Consider the following 13,691-nt stretch of genomic DNA (forward strand, 5'->3'; position numbering starts at 1 on the left):
AATTCTGCTATATATAAAAAGGTACCCTATTGAGGTCTTCAATTTCTTTCCATTCTCGAACTTCTTTGTAAAATTTCTGCCCCTACCATTACCCAAACCTACCCTTGTCAAGTCACCAATGATCCCCGCATTTCTCGATCTTCATATTACTTAACATTTGTAGTTCATCCTTCTACTCTTTTAATACATATTCACACAGCTGGGACACTTCATGCTTCTGGTTTTTGTCCAGCTTTTTAAAATTTTTTTTCTTTTTTTACATTTTCTTTATTTTTGATAGAGACAGAGCACACGCGGGGGAGAGGCAGAGAGAGACGGAGACACAGAATCCGAAGCAGGCTCCACGCGCCGAGCTGTCAGCACAGGGCCCAACGTGGGGCTCAAACCCACAAACCCCAAGATCATGACCTGAGCTGCAGTCGGACACTTAACCAACTGAGCCACCCAGATGCCCCAGCTTTTTTTTATGGCATTTTTCAATCACTTGAACTCACTCCTCATCTCCCTAGTTTTTAATAGTTGCAGTGCTCTAATGATCTCTATTTTCTGTCTCTACTCACCCAGTATTGTGGTTTTGTGACCTACGGGCAGACAACTACTATCTCTCCACATAAACAACTGCCTATATAACATCTCTCAATAATAAACATGTCTAATAAACATGTCAATGGCCAATCTGTGATAGTCACTCCTTAACCTAGTTTCCCCTATGTTCTTCTATCACTATTTCTGCAAATTCCAAGTCGCTAGTTGCGCAGGCCAAACTTTGGTGACATCTGATTCCTCTCTTAGCCTTCACAGTGATGTGTAAGTGAACTGGTCTTTATTAACTTCAAAATTCACCTACTACTTACCATTTCCAAGTCTACCTCCCAGGGTACTTTCCCAAATGATTGTTTATCTAGCTAATTCTATCAGCCACTTATTATCTACAATCAGACTAATCCTGTTACAATACAAATAAGATCCTCTCACTCCTCAGTTCAACTCTCCCCACTGTCTTCTCATCTCATTTCATAAAAGCTAAAGATGCCTTAACATGCTTTTATGTGTTCAACCTACCTTCTCTGAGACCATTTATTTTCCACTATAGTATCCCTGGTGAACACAACAATGCCTCTCCTAAACTAGCCTCTAGGAAAGATTTGTCACAAATCACACTATCAGCATGCAACAAATCAAACCTATCTTTATAGCTGGAAAGCCAAAAGCACTAATCTGCTTTTCCCCCAGCTGTATGAAAACTATTGGAAAAGCTAAATAATCTACCCCAAAATAAAAATCAGATCCTGTGCCTATAATGGGATGTGATGAGACTATCAGGTCATACCTGCTGTTAAGGAATTCACCCGCAAAAAAATGCCAGTACTAACTTTCTCTTGCAATTATGTATGTTTTTTACAATATTAACCTATTTCCCTTCTTAAGCCCCAATCAATCTCACAATAGTAACACATTTATTACTATAAAGTAATAAAGTCCTGGGAAAAAAGTTGATCTGCCTGAATAAGTCAAACTATATTTGGTGGACCTTTTCCTCTTATTCCTGGGATTACAGTCTTTAAGAGATTAAATTATCATCTTATCCTACGTATCTTTCCCTGAAAGACTGATTTCCTGGATATTCCTTCAAATTCCTTGTAGCTTTATTTCAAAACTGCAGTCTGGGTTCTCTAACTTCCTGCCTGAAGAGCAATCCTCAGTCATTACAATTCTCATATTGAAACACTGCTCAAAATTCATTTGTGGGGTACCAGAGTGACTCTTGATTTCAGCTCAGGTCATGATCTCACCGTTTTTGAGATCGAGCCCTGTGTTGGGCTCTGCGCTGACAGCACAGGGACTGTTTGGGATACTCTACACCTCCCTCTCTTCCTGTCCCTCTCCTGCTCTTTCAAACTAAACAAACCTAAAGGTTCTTTGTATAAAATGGTAGTTAACACATCTCCTGTGATCACAAAGCAGAATCGTGAAACTATAAAAAACTAAAAACAGTAATAATATCAAAAATGTCAGTATTGGATGTTGTATCAAGACTTGTATCTTTAATATATGAAGCCTTACAACTCAGTAAGTAAACTCAATATAAAAATAAGCAAAAGATCTGAATACATTTTTCTAAAAATAGATATCCAATAAGCCCATGATTACTCACCATAATTTTTTATTTTATTTTTTTAGTAAACACTACATCTAATGTGAGGCATGGACTCACAACCCGAGATCAAGAGTCCTGTGCTCTTTCTTTTGACCAAGCCAGCCAGGTGCCCCTCAACGTCATTAGTTTGTAAGAAAATGCACATCAAAACCACAACGGGATAACATTATTCAAACTTGAACTACTATAGTTAAATAACAAGGACAGGTAATAAAGTAAGTGTTGGCAAGGATGTGAAGAAAAGTGCAACCTTTATACATGGCTGACAGGAATGCAAAATGGTACAGCTGCTTTGTAAAGATAGTATGGCATGTTCCTCAAAAGGTTAAAAATGAAATACCATTACAGCCAGCAATTCTACTCTTAGTATGTACCCAAGACAGATGAAAACACATGTCTATGCAAAAATGTACATACAAATGTCCACAAAAGCATTATTCAAAATGTAGAAACATATCAAATTATTCAGCAACTGATGAATGGGTAAACCAAATGTGGTTATCACCCATAAAAATGGAATATAAAAAGGAATGATGTACTAACAAATGGTAAAATATAGATGAATTATGAACTATAAAGTATAAGAAACCAGCCATAAAAGACAAATATTATATGAATCTATTGATATAAAATGTGCAGAATAGGCAAATCTATAGATAGAAAATGGATTAGTAGTTGGCAGGCCTAGGGATAGAAGAATAGATACGACTGATAATAAGTAAGGTGTTTATTTTTGGGGTGATGCAATGTTCTAAAATTAAATCATGATCGTGACTGCACAACTTTAAATATACTAAATTGAATTGTACACGTTAAAATGAATTTTATAATGTTATATATTATACATCTGTCTCAATAAAGCTACATTTTTAAAAAAGAAAAAAAAAAACGATGTCAAGGTGCTTGACAAAGTCTACCTGGATTAAGAATATCATGAAGTAGAATCCTAAAACAGCAGTGGCTAATTTTGCATTAGAGGTCATAACCAGAACACCACTTAATTCAGAGCCATATAGCAGATTCTCTGACCAAGTCAAATGCTTCCCCTGCAAAAGAAATACCTCCCACCTAGTTATTAAGAGTCCAAGACAAAACAAACATAAACAACCGGAAATGAAAGCGAAGTGAAATAAAGAATATACTGTCAAAATTTTAAGTCAGTAATAGCAGATTTATGTTGAGAGTATACTTGTACTAATTGATGTCCTCAACTAAAATCTTCCTGGCAATGAGGTTTCCATGCAAAAGATAAAACCAACAGAAGGGCTCTTAGCAAATGCAAAATTTCACCTTATGCTTAAAATCACATCTACAGAGGTGTCCCTTAGCTTTTCAAGTAGCTAAGAACCCTCTTATCTCTGAATCACAGGCCTTTCCAAGCAAATGGTCTAAATCAGTTCTTCAAAACCTAAAATATTTCAGGTGTTCTTCCTTCAGGTCTAGTGTTACTCAGGAATATCAGAAAAATGGAAAAAGGGAGGGAGGCAGGATGACAGCCCCACTAATCCCAAGAACATGGGGGGGGGGGGTGGAAGTATCCTTTAATCTGTGGTATTTCTTTTTTTTAAATGTTGATTTATTTTTGAGAGAGACATAGACCCCAGAGCAGCAGCAGAGGAAGTGCAGAGAGGGACAAAGGCACACAATCTGAAGCAGGCTCCAGGCTGAGCTGTCAGCACAGGGCCCAATCTGGGCTTTGTACCCATAGACCAGGAGATAATGACTTGAGCCAAGTTGCCGCTTAACCTACTGAGCCATTTGGGTGCTCCTGTAGTCAGTATTTCTTTAACTTACTAACCAAAACCTAAAACTGGGTGCTTAGAACAAATAAGGGGTAAATATTAGTTTAATATGATTGTTAGCCGCTTTCACCTGTCTTGCATTTCAAAGGAAACTCCCCTAACAACTGTACTTCACCTCAACTGCTGTTCTACAGTCTACCAGGATACGTTCCTAAAAAAGAGCTCTAACATAAATATTAACAGTAAAATTGTTCCCCAAAATTCAAACAACTCAAACCCTCCAACATCCCTTTCATGTAACCTCTAATGGTATAACTGTAGTCATAAAAGATCTCTGCTATACATAATTTTTTCTCCCTACAAAACATTTAACTTTAAACTCAATAAATTATACCAAGACGAGTCTACCCCAGAAATTCCTGTACCTCCTTCTCCATTCCAACATTTACAATGTTAACTACTTAATACATCTTTTTTTCCCTCCACTTTCTCTTTTCTATCCATGAAGCAGTTTCTAAGACCTCTCTACCTGCAGGACACAACTCCCTAATAGACCATAAAAGGCTTTTACAACAACCACTCTTTGCAATTATACCAGGCTGTTTCTCCAAATACAACCAGGGATACTTACCACTGTACCTTTACTCTATCTGCCTCAAAACCTTTGATACTTAGTATCAAAGATAAGTTCAAAAATAGCACTTTGTGAAACTACCTGGGGATCTTTAAATGTGAAGAGAGCACAGAGCTCCACAACGGGAAACACAACGTCTTTCTATGACACAATCCTGTACAAATGCAGGACACATAGCAGCCAATATTAATTCCACATCACTGTCTTCACTGTATAATATTGTGTTTCCTACAATAGCTTCTTCATTGGATAACATACTGCTTGTCATCCGTGTGTTGTATTTGATGTGAGTTGATGTACTCTATTCCTCTTTCTATTCATGGTGCGAGGGAATATTTACTTAATATATTTAGATATGAAGCAGTATTAGCACTCTGAAAAAGCTCTCATGTAAGAACTTTTACAGTCCAGTCACTTATACACTATTTACATTATTATTCATGGCCCATACATAATGTATGATAAGTTACTTATTACCATATCTTTTGCTACTAGGTTTATTGTGTCTTCACTTTTATACTGTAGCCTACTGTCAAACCTAATAAACCCTTATTGCTTTCTGTGCTCCCAAATTTCTATAGAAGAAATGACTGAGAAAGAATTACTTGGCTGTCCATAATGGAGTATTTTTTTTTCCCATTTATATTAACATATGATTCACATACCACAGAAAAAACACCCTCCACACACAAACTTCTGCAATCATTACCACTATGTAATTCCAGAATAATTTCATCAGGGATCTTGTAAGGGAAAGAAAAGTGGGACTACAACTGACAAAAATCTAACGAATTCCAGAATTTTTCAAAAAATGGATACGGTTTTATACTTAAGAAAACACTAAATCTTTGTGACACAAATGTAAACCTTAAAATTAAAAATAAATTTTAAGAAACTAAAAAACAGGGCATCTGGCTGACTCAGTCGGAAGAGCATGCAACTCTTGATCCTAGAGTTGTGAGTTCGAGCCCCATGTTGGGTGTAGAGATTATGTAAATAAATAAAACTTAAAGAATTTGAAAAATCACTTCTAAGTATTTCAAAGCAACTGCTCACATAAGGAGTCCTTTAGCAACAATTTTCCTAGAAGCAACATGATTCTCAACAGGACACAACAAAAGCTGGATCTCTGCTAGAATCTTACAGGTTCTCAGGATTAAAAAAACTTTTTTTTTTAAATGTTGATTTTTTTTTGAGAGACAAAATACAACAGGGGGAGGGGCAGAGAGGGAGGGAGAGAGACACAAAATCCGAAGCAGGGTCCAGGCTCCGAGTGGGGCTTGAACTCATAGACTGTGTGATCATGACCTGAAGTCAGAAGCTTACCCAACTGAGTCACCCAGGCACCCCCAGGTTTTCAGGCTTTCAAAATCAACAAACAATATGTTCTGCACACAGGCAAGACTTATGTAATTCCCTTTGTTTTATACATAGAAGCCCACGAATAGTCATCCTAAAACAAAAAGCTACTTTTGGGCTTCTATCCTACCAGAAAAATGTGTTTGTTAATGAATTTCTAGGTAATTCTAAACTATGTATAATAGAGTTTACAGCATACATGAAATAGTTGACAGTGTCTGTCAAACATTAATACATCTATCTAAAATGGTAGTTCCACATATATCAGTAATTTTATGTTAAAAATTCATCTCCAAACTTCCAAAGCCTATAAAATTAGGAATGGTCTTAAGAACAAAAGACAGACCAAATATTCAGACCTACCTAATGAAAGAGGTAACTTTTGGGAAAAAAACTAATAATAATAATAATAATAATTTCATCTTAATGATGAAAAATCTGGGGGTGCCTGAGTGGCTCACTTCAGTAAACCATCCAACTCTTGATTTCCCCGACTTGTGCTCACTCTTTCTCAAAAAAAAAAAAAAAAAAAAAAAAAAAAAAAAAAAAAAAAAAAGATGCAAAATCTGATAACTGTAAAAATGCTAAAATATTAACAAAACACATCTAGTTAACGTTGGAAGAACAGCAGCATTCCTGTTATGCCAACAGCAAAAAATGTACTAAGAATTCATTCACACTACAGTAAGCTTTAATGATCACAGGTAGGGGTGCCTGGGTGGCTCAGTCGGTTCAGCGTCTGACTTCAGCTCAGGGCATGACCTCGCAGTCCATGAGTTCAAGCCCCACGTCGGGCTCTGTGCTGACAGCTCGGTGCCTGAAGCCTGTGTCTCCCTCTCTCTCTGCCCCTCCCCCATTGGTGCTTTGTCTCTCAAAAATAAATGTTAAAAAAAAAAATGATCACAGGTAACAGTTTTGCATTTTTCCACCCACACCCTGAATTAAAATCAGTAATATTACTGCAGTGCAGGTGGCAGCATTAAGGCTATACAATTTGATCCTGTTGTCTCCCTCAGGAGACAAAATACTAAAATATAAGTAACTTGGTTTAAGTTTTAAAGTTTGATTGCCCTCCAGTTTTAAAGATAAAGAGTATTTTACAATCCTTGGGTCTTGATCACACATCCCCAAACAAAATACAACACAGGTAGGAGAGGGCTCTCAAAACAAAACAATAAAAACCAAGTGACTCTAATTCTAACAAAAGTGTTAATTATCTATTTCCTAATATCTAAAGTGTTTCTTCTTATAAAACACCCAATGCCTCCTGTATTCTTAAAATTTCTGCCAAATCAGGTTAATGATTAAAGTGCACAATACCTCTATGAAGTATTCTGGGCTCCTTCCCCACTACTCCCAACATACTCCCTCATGTGGGGGGGGGGGGGTGAGAAAGAAAAAGAAGATAGAACCTGAAATCTGATCAAGCCTGCAGATCTATCCACCAGTTCACAAATACAGCTGGCACTGAAACATGCTTAACAACACAAAGTATAATCCACAAAATGAGATCTATGAAAAACTGATGAGATTAATATTAAGTATGGCGGTGTGATTATGTTTATAAAAGCAATCTTTTAACCATTAAAAAGAGGTCCAGAAAACACTAGAAAATACTAAGCATTTCAATATGCATTAAAGTTGAGAAGACGGTTGTCACACCTAAAGAGAACTGGAGTACGCTAGAGATGTTAGTTTTCTGGGGAAGAGGATTGGAGGGGTATCCACAATTCCCTTCGTTCTGATAATCCAGAAGTGTAACTTGCAGCAACTTTGCATATAAGAAATGTGAAGATCTTGATAATTAACAGGAATGAATGCTCATGCTCTAAAGACTGGGAATTCTATTGATTGGTTGTAAACAGTTATGATATTTGCGAGTCATCACATTTATAATGCAATTTCTAGTCTTTCATGTTTCCATTAGTCTTCATAGCAACTCTATTAGTAAGATTATTTCCATATTAGGGATAAGAAACTTGAGATTACATAGGACTTCAGTCAAAAATTTCTTTGCTAAATATTAGGTCTTGGGATTCTTCAATTGTTCTTTTTTTATAGGCTCTAGATCAGCTACCTCTCTACCATAAAAATAAGTAGAACTCAAGATCCCAGAAAGCTAATTAAGAAATGCCGATTTTAGGTCTTGAAATATCTGTGTGAATCTTATGTTCTTAAAGGTATGACTAAAAGGTTTAAATAAACACTGATTTAACCCATTTACATAGGAAGATTCAGAGCTTTCAGCTCATCTCAGAGCCATTATCAATAACCTATTTCAATAAAGAATCCAACATAGTTGATTTAGGACCACTATGTTGTTATGACAATACAAATCTTAACTTTCCAAATAAGTATCTTCACAATGACTTCTCAGTGTGATTAAAAAAAAAAATTTTTTTTTTTAATCCTTATTTTAACTTTTGAGAGAGAGAGAGAATCTGAAGCAGGCTCTAGGTTCTGAGCTGTCAAAACGCAGCTTGACACGGGGCCCAAACTCATGGTCTGCAAGATCATAACCTGAGCAGAAGTCGGACGCTTAATCAACTGAGCCACCCAGGCGCCCCTCAGTGAGATTTTCTAATGCAATTTTCCTGACTAGTTTCTCTATGCCTGACTAAATGTATTTTCTCATTATAGACCTCAGTACTATACTTGAATCCGCTCTTTACCAGCTACTACCTGGCTGCTCCATCAGTCATCATAAGGCTTTTTCCATTGGCTGAGATTAGAATGGAAGAAAATACTACTTTTCACTGAAACTCTATTAATACCAAGCAAATACACCAGAGTAATTAAAGGTATTCTCTTGCCTCTTGAAAAACTGAAGAATGAGGTCAACAGTGACACCGCCACTAATTTTTATGATCAAAGAGCAGTGGCAAGAAATTTGAAGGTATTTCTGCAAACATCTAAATTTCCTTACTATTCCTTGCTGTTGATACCGTAACTCATCCAAAATTCCTCACTCAAAAAATCTTTTCCAGGGGCGCCTGGGTGGCGCAGTCGGTTAAGCGTCCGACTTCAGCCAGGTCACGATCTCGCGGTCCATGAGTTCGAGCCCCGCATCGGGCCCTGGGCTGATGGCTCAGAGCCTGGAGCCTGTTTCCAATTCTGTGTCTCCCTCTCTCTCTGCCCCTCCCCCGTTCATGCTCTGTCTCTCTCTGTCCCAAAAATAAATAAACGTTTAAAAAAAAAAAAATCTTTTCCAAACATACTTATAGTGGCATGATAGAAATGGTCAATGTTTTGCTGCCTCACCAAGACAACTAAAAGTAAAACTTTAGAGGACTACTGTCATGAAGTTAGGATTGTACACGTTAATTCTCTATGTACTAAATTTAAAACAGGAGTTATTTGTGCCAGTGTCCAGGATACCCCAGAAATTATACATACATATATAAATGTATTAGAATTTTTCTAAAGAGATTCATAGACAAAGAAATAGGGTAAGAATCAAAGAAACAAAACTACTTCCTCATCCTTTAATCAAGGATTCTCAACCTTTTGACATCAAAATCTCTTGAGAAGCATTACGAAAAATACACCAACACTCAAGCATCTATCTAGACCGTATGTATAAGAATCCCTACAGGTATAGTTGGGCATGAGTATTTTTTTAAGAGAGTAAAGGGCAGCTGCTTCAGATAAACTCATTAGGTCTCTCTCTGTCCCTTGAAGTCACCCAACCATTGATCACATTTTTAGGAGCAAAGAGATGCCCAGATCTCTCTTTTGTATTTTAGTATTTCCAAAATATGAAAATCATCATGGTTTTCAAAACATGTGTTCAAACATAAATAGACATAAAAATATGAAGAAATCACTAAGGACAAATGAAATAGCTATACTGATGATGCACAAAGAATACTCACACAATTTTAATATGGCATTCAAACACTTTTAACAATGTAGGCCCAAACTATGTTTCCATTCTTAATTCTTTTTGGCCTATTAATGACTAGCTTACCGCAGCCCATATATTTCTCAAACAGAAAAAACATACACGCTCAGATCTTTACACAGGTGTTTACTGGCTGACTTGATAATCCTTTACCCAACTGCCTTAGCATGACTCATCAACTCAGTTCAAAAGTTTTTCATGTGTGAAAAAAAAGCTATTCCCAAATCAAGAAAGCTATTACTTTTACTCCCAAAGCAGAAATTTAATTTTCTTATATATTAACATTATACTAATCATTGGAATACTGAAATCCTAAGATGAAAAACACCAAAGAAAAATTTTTACTAGATCAAGTCCAATGTATCAGCATACACCATACACTTCCATATGATGCATAATTTTAAAAGCAGGAAACCAAATAAAACTAATTTTTTAATGTTAATGAAAACTGTTATCAGAATGCTAGTATGATACTGATATCTTTTGTGTATTATATCATTCCCCAAGAACTAATTCCTGTATCAGCAGGTCTAAATCATTCATAACCTTCCATAACCTATGCCTATCCACATATATTCCTATTTTATTTCTCAGCATGCTCCAACAAATAATACTGCTTTTCTAAAGGTATGTGCCCATGCACGTGCACGCACACACTCACACACTCTCCAACCATTATTCCAACCTCCTTGTCTTTTAGAAAGGTGTTACCACCATCCCCAGTCTGCAAGTCTTCAACACCTTTTACCTCCTAACATAAATTCTTAAAATGTCCTTCAAGGAGAGGATTTTTTTTTTTTTTTTTTTTAAGTTTAAGCGGTCAGCAAAGAGCATCACACAGGGCTCAATCCCATGAACCATGAGGTCATGACCTGAGTGGAGATCAAGTCGAATGCTCAACCAATTGAGCTAACAACACAGGTGTCTGGAGCGCATATTGTTAATTCGTTTACGTATGCTCACTGTATCCTGTTTTGTATTAGTTGGTTTACTCAAGGGAGACTTAGGGATCTTTAAAAAAAAAATTTGTTGTAATCCCCTACAAAGCAAAGCCAAATAGCAAGTATGTGACAGGGACAAAATGAAGAGAGCATGGAAATGCTAATTAAGTTCTATTTCCTCATTTAGCAGTCAATGAATCCTTACTTCTCTATCTGGCATACATATTCAAACAAAACAATGGACATGTCCCCATATGCCCAGACCATATATAAACTGATTCTTTGAAACTAACAAAAACACCACCCTCATCTACCTCTGACAATTTGTAAGAAAGTATTTTTCATTTTGTTTATAAAGGGGGGACTCGGACAACCTGCTTATTGCTTATTACTACAAAAGGGAATGTTTGTTACAAAATTGAACAATAAAATGATTCTTACTTAAATGGCTTTTAACCAGAATAGACAAAACAAAACACCTTTAACATACCTGTCATAATAATCTCGTTGAAAGTCATAGTCCAAGTCAAAAGAGGAGCTGAAAAACAAATACCAAAAAGGATTAATTTGGAGCTGCTGATGTATATTTACAACAGTAGATGGGAAAAACAAAAACAAAAACCATGCAAAACCAATCATAACAAACAGATCAAGAGATTAGCATGGAATAATATCCAATCATTCAAACAAATCACTAAAATTTCAATCATTTTAGAGGCCACTGGACATGCAGCAGCCAATTTGCAAATTTAGGCACAAGTATGCTACAATTTCAACATACAACATTAACAGCTAATACAGGAACACTGAAAAATACAACAATAAACCAAACATTCTTATGCTACCCTCCTTCCCTTTCTTATTTCCCAGCTTCTTAAACTAAACAATTCCTCTTGAAGGATTTCATTTTATGTTAAAAATATCAAACTGCTCTTTAGTAAGTAAAAACCTCAGGGAATTCTAATAATTCTCTGGGAAATGGGTGAAAAGGAGGTATACTAATACAAGATTAATAAAGCATCACTTTTACACAGATAAAACATACTACAGTTAACCCTCCCCACATCCAGAAAACAGATAGAGAAGATGCCCACTGATGGACACAATGCAGTTATAAATAATAAAGTTCCGGACCTGAGTAGAGGGGACGGAGAAGGGTGTTCTGGTACTGACCCGTACATCTCCGCTGCAGATCGTTTCACACCTGCTTTTCCTCGGTTCACTTTTGGCTCTGCAGCCAGATTAATATCTGAAAAAGCAAAAACAAAGACAAAAACTTTAATGACAACTCTGGGTGGGGTAGGGTATATCTTAAACTAGTTTTAAAATGCGTACACAGTATATAATAAGTCAACAAAGGACTAACACCGTATCTCATCTTTCCTTAGATAAAAGGGGCTCATGAATTTTTATAAGGCTAAGACTTAGTCTTTCATTCCTTTGTCCTCTGTTCTGTAACAAAGTATTCATTATACATAAAACATTAGGTTTGTCTTTGGTACCTTCTACTCTCAACTGCCACTAAAACTCACTATTCAGAGCATATATTAGGAATGAGCGAGTGAGCTCAGAGACATAAAATATACAGCAATTCATGAATATGGAGTATGGTATATGGTACCCTCAGATTCTCATTCCCCTTACAAATAGAATCAGCTGTAAAGATGAATAAAAATTGGTTAAGGAATACTACGCAGGGGCACGTGGAGTTGCTCAACTGGGTAAGTGTCGAACTCTTTACTTTGGCTCTGTGCTGGGCGTAGAGCCTGCCTGGGATTCTCTCTACCCCTTCCCAGCTTGCACTCTCTCTCTCTCTCTCTCTCTAAATAAACATTAAAAAAATATATATTATGCAGACTAAACTGCCTAGCAACTGTTACATGAACAAAAAGAAAAGGGAAATAAGGGAACAAAGGAAAAGCCCTAGTTTCCATATGCCTTGTCATTTTTAAAACACATATTCCAACATGGCTAGCTGTTTACCGTTACCCACTGTCTAACAAAAGAATTAATGATTGCTTTCTTATTCTAATTAAGAATACATTTGCCAAAAACCAGCTCTCCAAAACTCAGTTCATCAAATGACCAACTGAAAAACAGAATTTCAGTACACTATCTGCTGAGCACCACTACATTTATGAATAATCTTCAGTTCTTAGTTCACTAAACTCATTTTTAATTTTTAACATTTATTGTTGAGAATATAGTTTTTAAAAATTGTCTAAAACAAAAACAATAAACTATGTATCATGCTAATTACACAACCTTATAGAAGAATTATTTCAAGTGATGATTTAAACTATAGTACTGTGCTGATATCCAGAATAGGATATATACTAATAAAAAGAAACTAAAAGCTAAAATTGCTTTTAATAATCTTAATTTTGGTAAAAACAACAACAAAAAAACACAAAACAAAACCTAATAGGCGTACTTATTTTAAAACTGTGGCACAATGCACAAAATTATGTTTTGTTTTCTAAAAACCAAGGTGCTCCTATTCTTCCCGCTGAAACTAGACAGAAGCTATTAAAAATTCAACAATAATAAACACTCTCAGTGTACAGATCATGGTTTCTATGTAAGTGCCATTTAAAGGAGCCAAGGCTCCTAGAAAAAAGGGGCAAATCGAGATTTAGGTCAAGAAATCTATCAGATGACCTGAAATATCTTGTGATGCCAGAAAGTTAAAGATGCAATAAAATATTACAAGAGTAAGGTGTCTCAAGGACATAGAAACCAATTTGAAGGTGATCCACTGGCCACAGAAGAAATATTTTAAGCTCTAAGGAATGATTTGCAATGCACGAAAATGTATCAATTTAAAATATAAGTTTATGGGGATGCCTGGCTAGCTCAGTTGGTAGAACATGCAACTTTTGTACTTGGGGTTGCAAGTTCTTCAACCCATGCTGGGTGTAGAACAGAGCTTACTTTTTTATTTATCCACTTT

At 36.2% G+C, this 13,691-nt stretch overlaps 1 protein-coding gene across 13 annotated transcripts in view; it reads right to left on the bottom strand.

The window, feature by feature from the left end:
* The window catches only part of HNRNPC (heterogeneous nuclear ribonucleoprotein C), a 54,897-nt gene that overhangs the window by 10,432 nt on the left and 30,774 nt on the right, over positions 1 to 13,691 (bottom strand). For 8 of the 13 annotated variants that reach the window (XM_015068238.3, XM_015068243.3, XM_015068235.3 and 5 more), the window contains 2 exons: positions 11,873 to 11,987; positions 11,229 to 11,276 (listed from right to left, as the gene is read on the bottom strand). In XM_015068238.3, coding sequence (XP_014923724.1) covers positions 11,229 to 11,276; positions 11,873 to 11,987 — 163 coding nt within the window. The remainder of the gene's footprint in view (positions 1 to 11,228; positions 11,277 to 11,872; positions 11,988 to 13,691) is intronic. The other 5 variants (XM_015068245.3, XM_015068244.3, XM_053224258.1 and 2 more) reach the window with 1 other exon arrangement.

Source organism: Acinonyx jubatus, chromosome B3, assembly GCF_027475565.1.
Source record: "Acinonyx jubatus isolate Ajub_Pintada_27869175 chromosome B3, VMU_Ajub_asm_v1.0, whole genome shotgun sequence".
Taxonomy (NCBI): Eukaryota; Metazoa; Chordata; class Mammalia; order Carnivora; family Felidae; genus Acinonyx; species Acinonyx jubatus.